Here is a 20,914-nt window from a genome sequence, read left to right as displayed (position 1 = left end):
TGAGGAAAATCACTTTCTTGGATAAAGTCACTTAATAATAGATCATTATGTTCAACTAAGTAAAGTTCTCTCCAAATTACTAAAATTATTGTGATGTACAACAAGGTTCTGAGCTTACTCTTAAATGTTTTTTTATAATACACAGAGATGACATGTGGTTCAGTAGGTAGTCGTCTTGCGATCGGAAGGTTGTAGGTCCTATTCCAGCTTCTTCCTGTCACATGTCAATGTGCCCCTGGGCAAGGTACTAACCCCCAAGTTGCCTACTGATGTGCGTATTAATGTATGAATGTTTGAGCGCCATCATATCATGTCACATGACTAAGACTTTGGATGGTTTCTCTCACCATTTAAGAAAATGAACTCTCCTGTTCCCCTGAAGAACCACGAAGCCAAATGGCGTGAAGGCGAGAAAAGCGGGGTTTCCGGACACATCCTGAAACACACATTTTAACATGTACAATCAGATTTAACTAAAACAATTAGAAGACATACAGGCACACAGACCAATTTGTTGGCGCCTAAAGCCTTAAAATAAATTTGTCTTTTGTTACAGCAGCATGACCTCATCACCCATTAGTTGTTTCCAGATAGTTTTAGGAGCATCATAGATTCTCCACTATTCTGACCAAAGTGTGTGGTTCCAGTTAAAAGCATCTTCCACAGATGAGAACAAATTGTGTAATAGTGTATTGATACTTCTCTGTGTGTGTTTCAACAAGTTCTGCTCATGCTGTGACCATATTTCAACATCACAGTCTGAACTGAAATGCCTTTAAAATTTCTACAAATTGGTACACTGACAGTTGAACAACTGCACCTCACCTTACACGGATGTGGATCAACACCATATGTCTCCAGCATCTGGGCTTTCTGCAGGAAATTTCGCTCTGACGTTTCAGGAGTCTGTCCGCTGAGGAAAAGCAACAGCCCAGATGTCAGTTTATGAGCTTTAAAAACAGCTGCAGAGAAATGACATGGCCACAAGTGGGCAGCAGCGTGTCATGCTATGCATCATTCATCACTTAAATCAGACTTGGTTAATCCAAGGAGATTCCTGTTGTCTCTCACTGTCATTCAATATTTTCTCACTCATCTTTTCTACAGCCTGCGTTTAACTTTCCTCCGAAGTCATGACTATAGTCAACTACATAAATATCAGGGGAAGTTTAGGTTTTTTTTTAAAGAGCAAGATCTGTAGGAATTTGAATCGGACATCAATTTTCTCTATCATCTCTTACATCAGCTCGGTTTTGTGTATATCGGCGATCCGGCGCTCCAGCTTCTCCGAGTGCTTGGGAAAAAACTGGAATTTGGAGCTGTAACCTTCAGGATGCTTCCCAGGGTCGTAATCACCAATCTCAGCTAGAGGAGGCATCAGAAAAGGGAAGAAAAGAAAGTTAAGTCATTCACACATTAGCAGGGGGCTGGCTAAACATGGCCAGGATTATCCACGGTCCTTCATGCCACATTACACTCCCTCAGCTGACCCTGATGCTGATTTCTTTCTGCCAGGAGAAGCTGACTAGGCAGGCCATCTTTAATTTATCAGCATGTCTTCCGAAGAGGAGCCTGCCTTCCCCTCGAACACGGTGCTTTCTGTATAGCTTGCTGTGCCAGACTTTAAGTCAAATCTGTGATATTTGTTTCTTTAGCTGTGTTAGTCTGACAATATTCCAGATTTGGGAAAAATACTGTAATAGCTGAGAACAATTTTGATTTACACGAATCCCAGAGCCCATGCTAGTATAAAAAAAAACTGACAAGTTGGGTGTGAACAGATGATTGCATGTCTTACTTGAAAACATCTGCAAGTACTTCCTTACATTTCTTTTCAGGCTACTAGAAATACCACAGGGAATTAGCTTTCTTTGCAGACAGTATTTATCAATAAGCATGGAGAGCAGTGAGCAGCAGAGAGTAGAATAACTCTTCCCATCTGTCTCTTTCACCTTGAAGGATGTAGGCAGCCAGCATGGCAGCGTCCGAGGTTTTGCACAGTAGACGACCATGGTAGAGGTCTCTCTTTAGTTGCAGGAAGACCAGGTATCTACAGAGGACAAACAAAGAAGCATTTACTACAAATAAAATTTAAAAACTAGAGCAATACGACAAACGTGACTAATCTCAAATCCATTTATTACATTCACCTTCCCTAGAGGTGGTTTTAATGTTTCCCTTTGATTTTTAGCTACTTAAAAAAAAATAAGAAGAGTAGAAACACCCTACAGGAAAGAGCTGCTCCTCATGCGTTTTTTTGCAGCCTCCAGGCCTAGTTTTAAACTGATCCAACCGCTTAGCTCCCCAAGCATGAACGCTAATGAGACAACATTTGTAGCAGAGATTATGATAATGACAAGTGGTGCTGACTATTATTTCCTGCTATCATTATTCCTTGTATTTTTAGAGGCAAGGACACTGCAGTGGAATTACTGAACATCTGCTTTTAGGCAATAAAACAGTCAGGCAGACCTACTTTCCTCTCTCTGTGAGCTCCACAGAGGCTGATAATATCTATTTCATTGAGAAACACATTAAATAGCTGCTTAATGGAATCCATTTAAAAGTGGATCCTTTTGTTGAAGGTGTGTGTTAAAGTTCACATAATACAAAATTAATATTAGGTCATGTGACGCGGTCATATTTCCTCTGCCTTCAATCTTTTATTTATATGTCTGCTGCTGTGCCTTGCCTAAGCATTCATACCCCATCGAACTGTTTTACATTTTGTTATGTTACTGCATGGGTTTCTATGTTTCTTGCAAATTTTAGTTCACTTTACTCTGATAGGCCTAAATAAAGCCCAGTTTCACCAACTACCTTCAGAAGTCACCTAATTAATAGAGTCCAACTGTGTGTAGTGTAATCTCAGAATAACTCCAGGTGTTCTATAAAGGCTACAGAGGTTTGTTAGAGGACATTAGTGGACAAACAGCATCACGAAGACCAATAAACAGCAGCAGGTCAGGGATAAAGTTGTAGAGACGTTTAAAGTGGAGTTAGCTTATAAAACAATATCCCATGCTTTGAATATTTCATTGAGAAGCTGTTCAATCCACTCGTCCAAAAAGAGAAAAGGAAAGAGGGAAGCACAACTGCCAACCTATCAAGACCTGACTGTCCACCTACACTATAACACCAGGCAATAGGAGCATTTTTCAAAAAAGCCCATGGTTACTCTGGAGGAGCTGCAGAGATTCACTGCTCAGGTGGGAGAATCTCTTGAGAGGAGAACTATTTGTCATCCACCTCACAAGTCAGACATGAGCTTAGGCGGGTAAGAAGAAGCTGGGTGGAGCTGCACCTCAGTCATGACAGAAAACCTACAAAAAGCTGCAGAACGCTTGATACTAGGTTGGAGGTTCACCTTTTAGTAGACCCATGACCCCAACAATACAGCCAGAGCTATAATAACAATACATTCTTGTGTTAGAACGGCCCGGTCAAAGGCCTGACCTGAATCCAAAAAAGAATCTGTGACAAGACTTGAAAACTGACGTTCAGAGGCACCAATATGACTGAGCTGGAGATATTCTAGCAAAGAGGAATGGGAAAATACTCCTATATGTAGATCTGTAAGGCAGGTACAGACATACTCCAAAAGATTTGTTGCTGTAGTTGCTATTAAAGGTAGTTTTACCAAATTTTGACTTATTAACAAAAATGCACGCCACAGTTTCACATCTGAACTCTGTTTTAAAATGTTAAAAACATTTCATAGTTGTCTTTCACCTTCAGATTTAATGACGTTTTGTGTTGGTCTTCTAAATAAAATACCAATAAAACAAACAGACATTTGTGGTCGTAACTTGCCAAAATGTGGAAACGTTCAAGGAGTATAAATGCATTTGTATGGCTCTATATATTTAACTTCTACATGTCAGAAAACCTCTGCTTTTTATTTCAGTGGAGTAAAATTACCTGTGGAAGAATAAGTATATTTTAAAGTGTCTCCATACTTTCTTGAAAAGCTGCCCATTTTTGTGTTTGTTTTGCCTTCACAGCACACAGGACAGTCTGCTCAAATCATGTGTGGCTGGTTATTTTTCTCTCCCACCCTCTGTGCACTGACCTCTCCACTGACATAAACATGTATCTTGCTGTCGTCTTTCCCTCCCACTCTTTTTTTTTGTGCTTCACACTTTCAATCAGCCCTCCTTGCCCCTTATCTCCTCTATCCACTCTATTCATTATATACACTCTACTTGTGGTGCACGCTGCATCTCATTACTCCTCTCTCCAGTCGGGTAATGAAAACATGTGGACACTAGACACATTCGCCAGCTGGCTGTGCTCAGCATCGGCTGGAGAAAATCTTCTTTTTTTTTTTTTACATCACGTTCTGCAACATAATTTGGGTAACAAATCTACATTTAGAAAAACTCAGCAAAATGGAGAAATGTGTTCATCTGCACAGACAAATCTTGCCGGATGTTGCTTTTAATGTGCTTTCCATTATCTTGGAGAGCTACTAGGAAAGGCTTTTACGTTCCTCTCATCTTCACAGCTCCTGAAAACTGTCTCCTGTGCAACATCTTTCATAATGTTTTCAAGCAAAGTACTCAGTCACTTTAATTATGAAACTGTTATAAATAATGTTTGAAAAAGGATCACGTTTTGTCATACCAAAGGTTGTATACAACCATCTGCTCTGCAGTTAAATGTGAAAATGTTCTCTCTGTAAAATCTCTTTGCTAATCATCAACTGAAGCAGATGCAAATTACCTCTGAAGAGGGAAAATTAGTGTAAGAAGCTTTTATTAACTCCTTTTAGCTGAATGCCACCACGTGTCATACCGAGTGATTTCCTCCTTGAGAACAGCAGGATCAGGAGGGTAAAACTTGACTCTCAGACACATGGTGAATGGAGGCTGAGCTACAGGAGACAAACAGAAAAGGTTTAGAGAGGTGGTAGGAATGTAGGAAAATGAGGGGGAAGATTTAGTACGTACAAACAGTTGTTTTAAACTTTTAGAAGATAAAAACACACATAGTATTTGAAAGGCAAAGAAAAGGAAAACAAAAGTGAATAAAATAATTGCACAAAATGTGTTGCACCGTAAAAATAATGTATTTTTTCTCACAAACTATTTTTGGTACCTGCTAGGTACCCCACTAGGGCCCCCTTTAAAACTAGATGAAGAACACTCTGTGGTCTTCAGGGTCTCTAAGACTCTTTGGGCTTCGCTGGATCCCAGCAAATTTGGAAAACCATTTTTTGTTGTGTCAATGCAAGCATTACGCTACTGCCCTTCTTAGTATCAGCCAAATACTTCTTTCTTGCTGCTGTCTTAGCCCTTCGGTCACAATGCTACTACCAGAGACATCATATTTGCACTTGGATGTTTCTTAACAATCAGCATACTTTACTGTAAATATGAGTGGCTTCTGCACTTTTACCATCAGCTTCAGCCTTGTTAAAGAGGAGCAAACATCATAAGGACTTCAATCAGCATAGTAGCTGCAAGCTGCTTGGAACTGGTGGAACAGCATGGACTCCTATTTATACTATTTTTAACTTATTTGAACAATCACCTTCCACTCAGAGATATATAGTGTACACTACACCATTTCAAGGGGCAATAATGGGTTGGCACCACCCTCTGACTGTGAGTATTATTGTCTCTTCCTGTGTGCACAGCAATGGGTAACAAAAACCTAGGCTATACATGGATATGGAGACCCTAGTGGGAGCATGCAGATGATGAAATTTACGTCACACAGGTCCAGCATACTACGAGGCCAGACTACAAGGAATGTTTATTTTAAACATATTAAAATATAAAACAGACTAATAGTATGTAAAGAATGTAATGTAAAGAATGTAAAAAAAAAAGGAAAACAAATCATGTTGAGTGGAGTAAATTATGAGGTATGAATTGGTCTTAAGAGGACACAGGTAATGGGGTTCATGTGCAGAGTGCTACACAACATCAATTGTGCAGTTTTGTACAATATTTATCTGGCACAACTGTGCGTGTATCTCAGTGTGTACAATAAGAAAGAATCATGTGCATAAAATCCAAAATGTATAAGTGTTAGACTAATCATTGTGAGCTAATGACACTTCAAAGGCTTACCTTATTTTTTTAAGACGTACATTATTGTAAACTATATCATAAACCCAGTTAGCTGCTACTTCTACTAATTCTTCTTATCTTCCTTGTTATCCCCCAGCACCCATCTCATTGCTAAACATCAGCTGTGAGGCCTTCATTTGACAGCACAAACAAATGAATTTTTGTAAGAATCTAATTCAACAAGTACAAAGGAACCTCTTTCTTAACCAGACATTTTTAAAATGTATAACTAGCGCAAAACTAAAGTTTGAGATTCTTCAGTTATCCATTTTCTCTGCCTGCTGTTCTTCAGTAAAATAAACTTTTTTGCAAATAATATGGACTTAAGCATTTATGAAGAATTTGTGTCGCTTTAAGTAATTAAAGTGAATTAAACTTCAGCGGAAGGTACTTACATTTCATTTGCTTTGAAATTGATTTAGGGAACTCCAACCAGTGCTGCATAAGGAATGAAAAGAGAGACAAAGTAAAATAAATACATGTCCCAGAAAACATTTGCACAGTTTGTCATTAAGCTGACACTTGAAGTACCTTAACGCTCAGCTGTTACTACTGACAGTTTCCTGGAGAAACCCGTTCGTACCACACATGGTGATATAACAGAGCGGCAGTGAAAACTGTCTGGACAACAGATCATCAGTTTTCTAAAAACAAATCCTCAGCAGATGTGCAGATGCAATACTGTTGTATGAATTTCCTTACATCTAGGTGGAAGATACATATTTCTGAGAGATCATTTCGTCTATGGAGACAATTACAATCTCTTTGCACCCACGTCAGAACCACCAGATTTCTCCTGTGTTGCTTCACATCAACATAACCCACCTACTCACAGCAACTAATATAATGGCTCTAAGCAGAAGTGTTGTAGATGTGGCATCATCATGGGTCATCTGATGTCAGAATTTCTAAAGGTTTTCATCTATAAAGCAAAACAACTATGCCTCCAAGTAAAAACGCCTGAACATTTTAGTCTGAACATGATAAGTTCTATGAGTAAATTAAGTCTTTTTACATTTTAATTAGATTTCACAAACAGAAACAGATGCAGTGTTGTTCGTATGAAGTCAAGCATAGCTCACATTTGAGAACCTCTGCTTGTTAATTAATTTTTACTTAAAGACTAACTCAGGTTGCTTCTCTTTATTTAACAGTGTCTTTATCAGTTGTTGACAATTTATTGCAAATGATAACAGCTCAAAAAATGGATGCAAACATTTCATTTATAGTAATAATTAGTCATTAGGTTTAGAGGGCAATCACTTTTTCACTCAGGGCCATGTAGGTTTGGAAGTTTGTTTCCCCGTAATAATAAATACCTTCATTTAAAAACTGCATTTTGTGTTTACTTGTGACTCATTTTTATTTGTTTGATGATCTGAAACACTAAAATAGAATCAGGAAAGAAATAAGAATCAGGAAGGAAGCAAACACTTTTCACACTACTGTATAGACTGTTAGGGAGAGAGTCATCTCCTTTCAGATATCAGCAGGTGCAAGGACCACCAGTGCGGGCCAATGTAAGGACATTTCCAACCACATTAATGTGGGAAAGAAGCAATTAACATTGTTGGTGCTCCAAAGAAATTCATATATTATAATAATTAATATTGCCCACTTTTGTTTCATTCTTTTTTCTGGGCCCCCATGAAACAAAAACAGTGGCCCCACCTTGGCCCCCCTAGGAAATGTGGCCTGGAACTGCCACTGCTATGCAAGTATTTGTCGGCTAAATTTACACAAAATAAAGCCCAAGTACTACCAGTACCATGAGAACCATGTATCTAATAAATTCCTAAAAATAACAATCCTAAAAACGTAATGATAAAAACTGGTTATTTGCTACTGCTGTTTAGGTTATCTATTTTGAATAATATCCAATTAAAACATATCCCTCCTGCAAAACACTTGGATGAATGAAAAGCATCTTAATAAGAACAAAAATGAAAACAAAAATGCTTCCAAAGAGCCTCCGCCTTGTTCACACTCATGCTCACCCGCTGCTTGTCTGGATCCACATATCTGATGCCAAAGTAGTCTTTCTCCAGTAGGTTCAGGTGGTGGCAGATGAGATCAAACAGATACTGTCCTTTTGCATCCCGCTGTAACAGAGGATAATAAGAAACAATGGTTAGGCCCAACAAAAAGTTAGGGAGAGTTTAAAAAATGAAACTTTTGATAAATGAAGCTTTTCTTTTTTTCAGATTTCTGTGGTAATAATCCGCAACCAGAACCATCTGTGTCTGAAATAAATCCTATCACAAGGCTCAAAGAGAAGCGAGAAGACAGAAGATGGATTAAAAGTGACCCAATAAGGGGCTTTGCTAATATGCTGGGTTCTGGATCTTGAAAGGTTAGCCATGTCTAGAGGAATACTCGAAGATCTTGGACTGGATCCAGTCAAACACGTGCTTTAAGCCTTTTTATCTATTCATGGTAGCGTAGTTCAAATATTGTTGCAGGACAGTGTAGGACAAACCAATTTTATCGTACTAAACACCTCTTGCCTGATTGTTTAGTAGGAAAATGGACTGTTCCTTAACATAGTGTTTCTTTTCTATTTGACAAGTGCTCTAAATTAACATAGGGAGGGATTACAACAGGACACATCAATGCATTGAGTCAGATGGAAAAAAAATGGTTGCAAAATATTGAATTAATAATATACGTTTGCATATTAAGCCTGAACTGTGATAAAGGTACAATAACTGCATGGTATTACAACTTGTTTTTTATTATGTTATTTTTTATTGTTTGTTTTGTATTTAACAACACATGCCTATTAACACAACATCGATTAGGCCTAAATTATCTAACTCAACCAATTCATTGTGTGTTTCTTAATGAGGTCACTTTTTTGTCATTTTGCAAGCATAGACCTATTTAAACTTAATTATTTAATTCAAATTGATGCTAATTTAAATAAACAGAAAGCCTCAGGAGACAACTGTTTCAGTTAAATTGACATTTACTTCTAGGCTATATTTTTACTAAATCTTTCAGGGTTTTTGTAAAAAAAAAACATTTTTTTTGTATAGAAATACATTTAGTTGATTAAGATATTGTATAATGATTTTATTACAGTTTATATTCCTCATAAATAAGCAATAATCCAGCTATCAATCTTTCTATAGTTCTTGCTCCTCCTCTTCTCACTCTGTGTTAGTTTAAAACGATGGGCGATTGAAATGCCCCAGGCAGTGCTTTCCTCCCTGCCGTAACTCATGCTGCAGATAACAGGCACTTCATTAGAGACAAGGGGCTGTCAATACCGGGCATGTTGTTTAACCAGCCTGACTATATGTGACCAAACACTGACTGGAACGCAACAGCCGCCGGTAGCCTGACCTTTCTGTAGAGCGACTGAGGGGCTTCATGGGTGCTCGGCGCTGTCACTTCAAGACTATTACTCCAATGTAATATCCCTAACAGAGCTGACATGCCTGCTAACTGACCAGACCTAGAAAACTGAGGAGCAAGCCTCAGAAGCAAAACTATGCATTCGTTATTACTTATTGCATGACATCAGTCTAACAAATACATGAAGTGATTTTCACAAATTGTGGAATTTAGGAGGATGTAACTATTCTAGTTGTTAAGCATCTAGATTTCAAATGGACCTCTACAGAAATCTGATCTCTAGGCTACTCAAATAAATGTGGTGATCAGTTTGGAAATTAGACTTTTCTGTGCAAAGGTCTTAGATTTGCTCCTAATCTTGTTCCTAAAAAGCCTGTTTTGCTGAATGATTCAGGAAGTTCTCCTTCTAAGGAGTCAGACTTTCTTACCTTAAATAACAAACTAAATTAGTTTTGTGAAGACTGTCTGAAAGGTTTTTAAAATTTTTCTTTGTACCCTTGATGCTTTTTTCACTCATTTCCAGTCCAGAACCTGACCTTTTAGAGGAAAGGTTTTTGTTTCTTTGCCAAGTGATTTGGAACTAATTTATAAATCATCCCAAACTAAAGGGATGAATCAGTGTTGTGTCTACACAAAAAATAACAAAAACAAAACAAAAAAGCTGTATTAAAGTTGTTCTTCCGGTGGTGTATTTAAAGTAACCTTTTCACAAAGTCAGAGGGGCTAATTCGCAAATCCAAGGTTTTAAATGTGTACAACCTTGAGTTTAGGTTTCCTTGTAATTCTGGAACAAAACACAATGCCAGACCTGCTCTTCAAATAGCTCTACTAAGCATAAAACATCTCTCTACCCTGACAGTTGACCTACATTTAAAATTTGCATTAACCATACATTTAGGAGAAGGTCAACATTTGTTTCTCTGTATTTATGTAGACAATTGGATGAGCAAATAGCAAGTTGCATTAAAAAGTACCACCTGCTAAAAAAGCTGGTAGTAATTATGTGACAGGACAGGAAAGTTTAGTCGGGGACCTCTTGTGACATCTGCTTGATAGTTTTGCAAATATATTTTTTTATTTTAAATTGTTTATATGGTATTTAAAATAATGATGTTGATTGGTTTGAAATTACAGAATTCAAAACTTGTGATCCCTAGACAGCAAGAAATCTACACACATTCAAAGCATTCTGGAACAGAGGACTTACTCAATCAGAAAGGGCATCTGTTCTTTTGTTACAAAGAAAGACCAAGCTTTGTTAGTATTCTGCATCATTCCTGTCCACCTCCCTGCTTCTACCCCTCCTCTCCTCTGGCTCCCTGTGCGTCCTCAACAGCCTGGATGAATTACTCTCCACTATTCTCTCTAATTACCATGTTAAAGTGACTGCAGAAGAGAAAGGATGTCCTGATATTTCTAATTAATTCTAACGGACCCTTTCTTATCTGAATTGTCTCTCAGCACCAGGAGCCTCAGCAGTTTTACAAAACTAGTATTTTGATTTTTGACCAGCATCAAAATGTTTTAAAACAAACAACTTAGTCGGGTTAGACACACTCTGTTCTGTAGTTTTCTCTTTTATTAATAAGTGAGTTTAGTATTAGAAATCTTGTCCATTACCCATGATTAAAAAAAATTATTTTAAAAACAGAATAAAGAACAAAAACATCTAATGTTTTACTCTTGACCAAATTTCTTTGATGCAAATAAAAATATGAAAACATTATATAATATTTTCTGTTAACACTTCACCTAAAAACATGCAGCTTTTTTGTTTATTTCTGAAGGATCATATGACTCGATACGCAACACCACAAAAAGTCTTCAATAAATGCACATCTTGCTCTGCTGATGATCTTTGCACAGCGGGATGTTTGCTGAACTGCTAGACTCTCCTTATCTTGCTTTCTCTAAGTTTTGTTGTGATTATTTTTTAATAGTTTGTCTCATAATGTGTTTTCTTCGCGCTTCTTTGCGGTTAATCATGCAAAAACAGTTGCTTTCCTGTTTCATAAACAAAGAACTTTACTTTGAACGTAGTAGGAAACGTTAGTGTCTAGTGTTGGGTGCTGGGGTCACTCTTTTACAGCGCTTACACCTTGAACAACACCGTAAGCCACCCACTACCCATTAGCAAGTTATTCAGTTAACTTATTTTAAAACAACACACTTTCTTGGAAAACCGAAGATGGCATTTTTAAATGTGTTTGTTACATTAGTTGTATCCAATAAAGATGACCTGATTAGGTGCTTTGTTAGCCCATTTCATCTGGAAAACTGCAGCAATTAACATATTTTGTCATCTTTTTGTATTTTTTTAATAATGTCTTATTGTTTCGGTAACTCACAAGGAATTTATTCACATCTTTTTTGATTGATTGAATTTCTGACTGATTTTATACATTTTTAAACTATTTGAGGCGTTGGGACTCCAAACATATGTAACCTGATAAGAAAAACATAAATTGTTTCATATCCTGAAATTTTTTTTGTACCTTAGTCTATATTTTGTGATGAATTATTCAATCCTCACTAATGAATGAATAAGGTAACACACTGAGTTGATCTCTCAAAAAGATCAATCTGACATCCATTTGAAAAAAAAGCACTGCAGATCTAGAACATTTACAATGGGCACTTTCCTTTGAGATTAATCATTAAAATGGTCTCCATGTCGACACAGCAGCCCCAGACCATTAATAAAAGATTGTATCACTTTATAGTGAGAGGAGCGGAAACATGATTCCTTGGACTGGGTCTGTGTGTGTGAGCAGAGTGTGCATCTAAGGCTAAAGGTACTTTAGGTCCCGAGGGGATTTCTTTGGTTTCATGTGCAGATTCCTTTCTTTTGTCCTGGGAGATTGAGTGATTGCCTTGTTTAATACGTCAGAGGGATTCAGGATCCTAACTGAGCTGCTATGGTTTAAATCTCAACCCCACTTCAGCTCCAACTCAAACAAAAATTGAACCCACAACCACCTACAGTTGAAATGCGGCCCTCTTAAACTACAATTATAATTAAATATTGTCATATAAAGCCAAAAATGTTGGTTCAAACTACTGTTTAGAATGACAATAAAACTGGAGTTTGGTACCACTTCAAAATCTTCTATGGGTGCTTAATCCTGCTCAGGCTGACTGGCAGGTTGGTGTTTTTGCCAGGAGTCAGTTGGCAAAGAGGTGGGGAGCGACCAGGACAAGGCATATGAGACAAATAAACATTCACATGCACGCTCATATCAAAGGACCACTTAGGATCTCTAATTTTACCTAAACTGCATTGCTTTCTGTAGGAAGTACCAGATCTACCAGAGACCCAAAAATACCAGACCAGGATTGGAACAACAGCTCTTCCTTGCTGGGCATTTTTATTTTCAGTGGGGTTGTGAAAATAATATTTTCATATAATTGATCCTAACAAATTTGTTTTTTAGGATACTCATTTGCATCAAAATCTATAGAAATGTCCTTAAAGCATAAAATAGCAATATGTATCGAATTTGTGCTTTCATTGTTCTTGTCGAGCTCCTCCACCAGCAGCAGATTTACAATAGATGTCGCCTCCTGTTTGGACAAAGTCTGTTTTTAAAACTGGTGCTGTATGCTGTGTAAAAATAGCTGTTAGGAAAAAATCAACAACAATCAAAGCTAAATTACAGAGCTGAGGCTGTTTCCTTTAAAAAGTTCTGGATAATCCACTAGTCATTATTGTCAAGGCTCCACACAATCTAGTTCAGTGACTCATTTGGCACAAAAATTGTTCCTTCAATATATTCCCACAGCTTGCTGTTCCATCATTCTGTTCCCAACAGCGGCCCTAAATCTATTCTCTCTGACAGGTTTGTCTCTTTAAGAGATTTTTTTAGAGGTTAATGGAGGCTTTTAAGATCTTTCATGCCTCATGTGCAGGCGAGCACCATAGCACAACTTTAGAAACACCTGTGCAAAATGAAACTAGTCAGTCATTTTCTACCGCTTATTCCATAGTGGGTCATGGGGAAGCTGGTGCCTATCTCCAGCAATCTATGGGCAGGAGGCGGGGTACACCCTGGACAGGTCACCAGTCCATCGCAGGGCAACACACAAACAACCTAAGGGCAATTTACAGGTCCTTCTCAAAATATTAGCATATTGTGATAAAGTTCATTATTTTCCATAATGTCATGATGAAAATCTAACATTCATATATTTTAGATTCATTGCACACTAACTGAAATATTTCAGGTCTTTTATTGTCTTAATACGGATGATTTTGGCATACAGCTCATGAAAACCCAAAATTCCTATCTCACAAAATTAGCATATTTCATCCGACCAATAAAAGAAAAGTGTTTTTAATACAAAAAACGTCGACCTTCAAATAATCATGTACAGTTATGCACTCAATACTTGGTCGGGAATCCTTTGGCAGAAATGACTGCTTCAATGCGGCGTGGCATGGAGGCAATCAGCCTGTGGCACTGCTGAGGTCTTATGGAGGCCCAGGATGCTTCGATAGCGGCCTTTAGCTCATCCAGAGTGTTGGGTCTTGAGTCTCTCAACGTTCTCTTCACAATATCCCACAGATTCTCTATGGGGTTCAGGTCAGGAGAGTTGGCAGGCCAATTGAGCACAGTGATACAACGGTCAGTAAACCATTTACCAGTGGTTTTGGCACTGTGAGCAGGTGCCAGGTTGTGCTGAAAAATTAAATCTTCATCTCCATAAAGCTTTTCAGCAGATGGAAGCATGAAGTGCTCCAAAATCTCCTGATAGCTAGCTGCATTGACCCTGCCCTTGATAAAACACAGTGGACGAACACCAGCAGCTGACACGGCACCCCAGACCATCACTGACTGTGGGTAGTTGACACTGGACTTCTGGCATTTTGGCATTTCCTTCTCCCCAGTCTTCCTCCAGACTCTGGCACCTTGATTTCCAAATGACATGCAGAATTTGCTTTCATCCGAAAAAAGTACTTTGGACCACTGAGCAACAGTCCAGGGCTGCTTCTCTGTAGCCCAGGTCAGGCGCTTCTGCCGCTGTTTCTGGTTCAAAAGTGGCTTGACCTGGGGAATGCGGCACCTGTAGCCCATTTCCTGCACACGCCTGTGCACGGTGGCTCTGGATGTTTCTACTCCCGACTCAGTCCACTGCTTCCGCAGGTTCCCCAAGGTCTGGAATCGGCCCTTCTCCACAATCTTCCTCAGGGTCCGGTCACCTCTTCTCGTTGTGCAGCGTTTTCTGCCACATTTTTTCCTTCCCACAGACTTCCCACTGAAGTGCCTTGATACAGCACTCTGGGAACAGCCTATTCGTTCAGAAATTTCTTTCTGTGTCTTACCCGCTTGCTTGAGGGTGTCAATAGTGGCCTTCTGGACAGCAGTCAGGTCGGCAGTCTTACCCAGGATTGGGGTTTTGAGTGATGAACCAGGCTGGGAGTTTTAAAGGCCTCAGGAATCTTTTGTAGGTGTTTAGAGTTAACTCGTTGATTCAGATGATTAGGTTCATAGCTCGTTTAGAGACCCTTTTAATGATATGCTAATTTTGTGAGATAGGAATTTTGGGTTTTCATGAGCTGTATGCCAAAATCATCCGTATTAAGACAATAAAAGACCTGAAATATTTCAGTTAGTGTGCAATGAATCTAAAATATATGAATGTTAAATTTTCATCATGGCATTATGGAAATTAATGAACTTTATCACAATATGCTAATATTTTGAGAAGGACCTGTAGAGAGACCCATTAACCTAACAGGCATGTCTTTGGACTGTGGGAGGAAGCCGGAGTACCCGGTGAGAACCCACGCATGCACGAGGAGAACATGCAAACTCCATGTCAGAAAGACCCGCGGACAGGAATCAAACCCAGGACCTTCTTGCTGCAAGGCAACAGTGCTACCAACTGCGCCACCGTGCAGCCCACTGGCTCCACACAATCTAGTTCAGTGACTCATTCGGCACAAAAATTGTTCCTTCAATATATTCCCACAGCTTGCTGTTCCATCATTCTGTTCCCAACAGCGGCCCTAAATCTATTCTCTCTGACAGGTTTGTCTCTTTAAGAGATTTCTTTAGAGGTTAATGGAGGCTTTTAAGATCTTTCATGCCTCGTCTGCAGGCATAGCACAACTTTAGAAACACCTGTGCAAAATGAAACTACTGGTATTAAAAATAAGCTTGGATTGACACGATTATTGAGAAAACAGAGGTAAGTTGAAACTGAAAAAATGTTGAAATCCACCCACACATAAGAAAAATTAAACAAGAGGATTCACCCCCTGCAGTGTGGAACCAACTGATCAGCACACCATTGAATGTTGCTGTCATCTTAACTTACCAGCAGCTGTTAAAGAGAGTTATTAGCCCATTATATGCAGCCTGTGATCTGGATAGAATGATTTGGATAATTGTTTTCAAAGTAATTTAAAATATAATTATTTGCACAATCTCCTCTTGATGTCTCTCTGAATCAAGATTGAATAGTGTTGACAAGTCTTGTTTTTCCAAAGAGGGAGATGCAACCCCCCCCCCCCCCCCCCCCCCCCCACCATCACACTGCCTCCACCAAACGCTATTTAGCATTGGCAGTGAAGCACAACCCACATACCCAACTCTGCTGCTCAAACCACAAATGCCTTTTCTTTACAAATGTGTCACCATTTAAGGGAAAATAAACAGGCTTTCGAATGATACATGATTTACTGACAAGATGCAAAGAAAAAACTGACCAAACACAAAGTAAAGACAATAAAGAAAGTCTAATATCAGCAGTTATTTTTTTGCCTAATGGTTGTAATCAGACACCCAAGTGAATGTTAAATGTTAAGTCAACATGCTTATTACATTTACTGTACATATAAATTATACAGCTGTGCAAAAGTATTAAACCGCTGTCAAATAGATTTTTACACAAGGGCTTATACATTCTAGGCACCAACATTATCTTTGAAGGTTAATTTTCACATACTCCGTACCTGCCTTCCTTATCATCTGTAATGCTTCAATCTTTCTCATGAGTCGAAATTTAAAGCCACAACACTTCTGTTTTAAGGGGACATAGCATTGCAAAATCCACTTTTTTAGCTCTTAAATACATTTTCTTGTGTACTTGGAGTCTGTAGGAGTGCAGAAAAGTTGAATTTAGTCTATCCGGGAGCTGCGCAGATATCTTTATATTCTGTTTGGGTCAACCTCCACCAATATCAAGAAGGATTCGCTGAAGGACTTCATCTGATTAAGGGGTCAGTTCCTTTTATCTATGTAAACGACGGACACAGCAAAGCGGTGAGCTGCACAAATTGACAACAAACTTTATTTTAGACATTAATTTATTGTGTGTTGATATGACGTCGTGACCACTGTTTTGATAGCAGTAGCATCGTGCCTTCTGCTCATGTTAGTACTGTTTGCTTTTAACTCCTTGAGGACATAACCGTACTGTGTGTTTTGAATAGTATTATTACATAAACAGTTTTGCAGTTTTGTACCCGCCTCTCGCCCATAGACTGCTGGAGATAGGCACCAGCTCCCCCGCGACCCACTATGGAATAAGGGGTAGAAAATGACTGACTGACAGTTTTGCATTGTTTTTGTCATTTTTGTCTTGTTTCTGTGCTGCTACATAATTGTTTCTCTGTTATCAACTTACAAAAATGGCCGAATAGGGTGGAGAGGAACGCTCTGTGACCTTGAGGGGGCGGAGTGTGAAGTGCCTCAGTAGCATTTAAAGAGATCACACCAAAACGAGTTGCTCGCAGACGCACCTCAGAACAGGGTTAAAAGTGGGGCCTGTGGAGCTGCAATAACATGGAGTTCAGACCAAAGCATTGCAGCAACATTTTATGTAGATCACAACTGAACGATTTACAGGTCCTTCTCAAAATATTAGCATATTGTGATAAAGTTCATTATTTTCCATAATGTCATGATGAAAATTTAACATTCATATATTTTAGATTCATTGCACACTAACTGAAATATTTCAGGTCTTTTATTGTCTTAATACGGATGATTTTGGCATACAGCTCATGAAAACCCAAAATTCCTATCTCACAAAATTAGCATATTTCATCCGACCAATAAAAGAAAAGTGTTTTTAATACAAAAAACGTCAACCTTCAAATAATCATGTACAGTTATGCACTCAATACTTGGTCGGGAATCCTTTTGCAGAAATGACTGCTTCAATGCAGCGTGGCATGGAGGCAATCAGCCTGTGGCACTGCTGAGGTCTTATGGAGGCCCAGGATGCTTCGATAGCGGCCTTTAGCTCATCCAGAGTGTTGGGTCTTGAGTCTCTCAACGTTCTCTTCACAATATCCCACAGATTCTCTATGGGGTTCAGGTCAGGAGAGTTGGCAGGCCAATTGAGCACAGTGATACAATGGTCAGTAAACCATTTACCAGTGGTTTTGGCACTGTGAGCAGGTGCCAGGTCGTGCTGAAAAATGAAATCTTCATCTCCATAAAGCTTTTCAGCAGATGGAAGCATGAAGTGCTCCAAAATCTCCTGATAGCTAGCTGCATTGACCCTGCCCTTGATAAAACACAGTGGACCAACACCAGCAGCTGACACGGCACCCCAGACCATCACTGACGGTGGGTACTTGACACTGGACTTCTGGCATTTTGGCATTTCCTTCTCCCCAGCCTTCCTCCAGACTCTGGCACCTTGATTTCCGAATGACATGCAGAATTTGCTTTCATCCGAAAAAAGTACTTTGGACCACTGAGCAACAGTCCAGTGCTGCTTCTCTGTAGCCCAGGTCAGGCGCTTCTGCCGCTGTTTCTGGTTCAAAAGTGGCTTGACCTGGGGAATGCGGCACCTGTAGCCCATTTCCTGCACACGCCTGTGCACGGTGGCTCTGGATGTTTCTACTCCAGACTCAGTCCACTGCTTCCGCAGGTCCCGCAAGGTCTGGAATCGGACCTTCTCCACAATCTTCCTCAGGGTCCGGTCACCTCTTCTTGTTGTGCAGCGTTTTCTGCCACACTTTTTCCTTCCCACAGACTTCCCACTGAGGTGCCTTGATACAGCACTCTGGGAACAGCCTATTCATTCAGAAATGTCTTTCTGTGTCTTACCCTCTTGCTTGAGGGTGTCAATAGTGGCCTTCTGGACAGCAGTCAGGTCAGCAGTCTTACCCATGATTGGGGTTTTGAGTGATGAACCAGGCTGGGAGTTTTAAAGGCCTCAGGAATCTTTTGCAGGTGTTTAGAGTTAACTTGTTGATTCAGATGATTAGGTTCGTAGCTCGTTTAGAGACCCTTTTAATGATATGCTAATTTTGTGAGATAGGAATTTTGGGTTTTCATGAGCTGTATGCCAAAATCATCCGTATTAAGACAATAAAAGACCTGAAATATTTCAGTTAGTGTGCAATGAATCTAAAATATATTAATGTTAAATTTTCATCATGACATTATGGAAAATATTGAACTTTATCACAATATGCTAATATTTTGAGAAGGACCTGTATGTGTGAAAGGGAAGAATTTATAATCATGATATGTCCCCTTTAATGTCTTTGTAATGGTTATCTGTTCATGTCAGAATTCATTGTAAAATCCTGACTTTATCTTTCAGATCCCTGAATGGTCAAGTTTTTTCTTATATTACTGAGTTGTTGAAGCCAGTTACTCCAACTCGAGCCCTCAGGTTTCGAAACCAATATCTACTCGTAGCCCCAAGGACCGGATACAAGATCACTCTTTGTGCACCTCAATGGTCAAACGAGCTTCCTTTATTTTTGTGTGTTGTTCTCAGAGTCTGGACATATGTAAAAAGTAGCTGAAGATGTTCCTATTCAAATGTCCATTTCCTTAAGATCTTTTTAATAATATTATTATATTTGTATTTAAGTATCCATACAATTTAACAAATGTTGGTCTTTTTAACCATGTTGAATTATAATCACGTTTAAATGTTTATGCTCTCCTTTTGTGAAGCACTTTGGGATTTTTTTCTTTGAAAAAAAAAATATATATATTTACATGCAAATGAAATACATTTTTTTCATCTCCCACTGTTAGTCTATCTGCTGATGCAACCCATAATGTCCTGCCTGGCTGATCTGGTTCAACTCGCATATAGTAATTTAATGTTGTTCCTTGTTGGTTAACTTCATGCTTGTAGTGTTTGGCATTAAAAGATGACAGAAGTAATTAGAAGACCTACAAAGGTCTGCAAGAGACAACAGTGTTTGACAAGGATAAAATTACATTAATCAGGCATATAGTTATGACAACTGCCAGGTGTGGTGAATGATATTTATTTCTTCATCATGGCACCTGCCAGTGGAAGCAATATAGACATAGTTTCCTCATACTTGGTGTGTTAGAAGCAGTGAAACTGGGAATAAAGCTTTGAGTTAGTTTGACAAGAGCCAAATTGAGTCAGAGCATCTCCAGATCTGTGCCTCTTGTGAGTGTTCCAGGTCTGCACTGGTTAGTATGTATCAAAAATGGTCCAACAGAGAGCAGTGGTGAAGCTGCAACAGTATCATAAGAGGCCAATGCTGATTGATGCACGTATGGAGTGAAGGCTGGCCATTGTGGTCCGTTACAACAGATGAGCTACAAATTGCGGAGGACGTTAATTCTGGTTCTGGTTGAAAGGTTTCAGAACAAACGGTGCATCACAGGTATGTTCGTTATGGGAAAGCATGACCGCAGACCAGTCAGGGTCCTTCCTGAACCCTGTCCACCACCAAAAGCTCCAACAATTGGTACATGAGTAGAAGAAGGTGACCTGTTGTGATTAATTATGGTTCGTTTTACATCACTAGGATTCATGAAATATTTTTTTAAGATCCTCTGCATGCAAAAAGCCCTTAGATTACTTTTATTATCTGGTGCTACTTAAAAAAGTGTTTTTCCAAAGTGTTTCGCTCAGCATCAAAAAGCGTCTATAACAGTATTGACACTTAAAACCAGTCACTGGGAAATATCTGAAGCAGCTTTATAAGGTTTCTGGTTTCCAAACAGATGTACCATCGCTAATAAAAAGTGTCTTTATAGATGCAGATTTATTGCAGAGGTGTTTGTAACATGTTTCTCAATGGGGGTTTCTGAGTCATCCAGCCCACCACTGATGGTTTTCACTACCAGTTTCACCTTAATAGCTTTTCTGTTACATCTCTCATCTTGTTCTAGTGAAAAATCTTAAAATAAATAAATCAGTCAGTCAGTCAGTCATTTTCTACCATTTATTCCATAGTGGGTCGCGGGGAAGCTGGTGCCTATCCCCAGCAGTCTATGGGCGAGAGGCGGGGTACAACCTGGACAGGTTAAAATAAATAAATCCCAAAACAAAAAAATAAATAAATAAAAACCACATAATCCAGTTACTGGAATAATTTTTGCCAACTAATAATTTTCTCTGTTTAAGAAACATTGGAGCTGTTCGCCAACTGTATAGCATCGACTTAGAAGTATGACAAATATCCCTAAAACAAAATAAGCAGCACAATGGGTGTCATTCCAAGGATT

General features: G+C 39.0%; 1 protein-coding gene across 3 annotated transcripts in view; it reads right to left on the bottom strand.

Moving 5' to 3' along the window:
* Positions 1-20,914, bottom strand: part of LOC124860970 (FERM domain-containing protein 5) — an 89,011-nt gene that overhangs the window by 18,993 nt on the left and 49,104 nt on the right. For 2 of the 3 annotated variants that reach the window (XM_047354586.1, XM_047354594.1), the window contains exons 2-8: positions 8,078-8,182; positions 6,476-6,518; positions 4,798-4,876; positions 1,953-2,050; positions 1,242-1,365; positions 826-913; positions 348-436 (exon numbers count right to left, since the gene is read on the bottom strand). In XM_047354586.1, the coding sequence (XP_047210542.1) occupies positions 348-436; positions 826-913; positions 1,242-1,365; positions 1,953-2,050; positions 4,798-4,876; positions 6,476-6,518; positions 8,078-8,182 (626 nt within the window). Of the gene's footprint in view, positions 1-347; positions 437-825; positions 914-1,241; positions 1,366-1,952; positions 2,051-4,797; positions 4,877-6,475; positions 6,519-8,077; positions 8,183-20,914 lie in introns of those variants that run through there. The other variant, XM_047354604.1, reaches the window with a different exon arrangement.

The sequence above is a fragment of the Girardinichthys multiradiatus genome, chromosome 2 (genome assembly GCF_021462225.1).
Source record: "Girardinichthys multiradiatus isolate DD_20200921_A chromosome 2, DD_fGirMul_XY1, whole genome shotgun sequence".
Lineage (NCBI taxonomy): Eukaryota > Metazoa > Chordata > Actinopteri > Cyprinodontiformes > Goodeidae > Girardinichthys > Girardinichthys multiradiatus.
The sequence above is the reverse complement of the archived record's forward strand: the minus strand, read 5'-3'. Positions and strand labels throughout refer to the sequence as shown.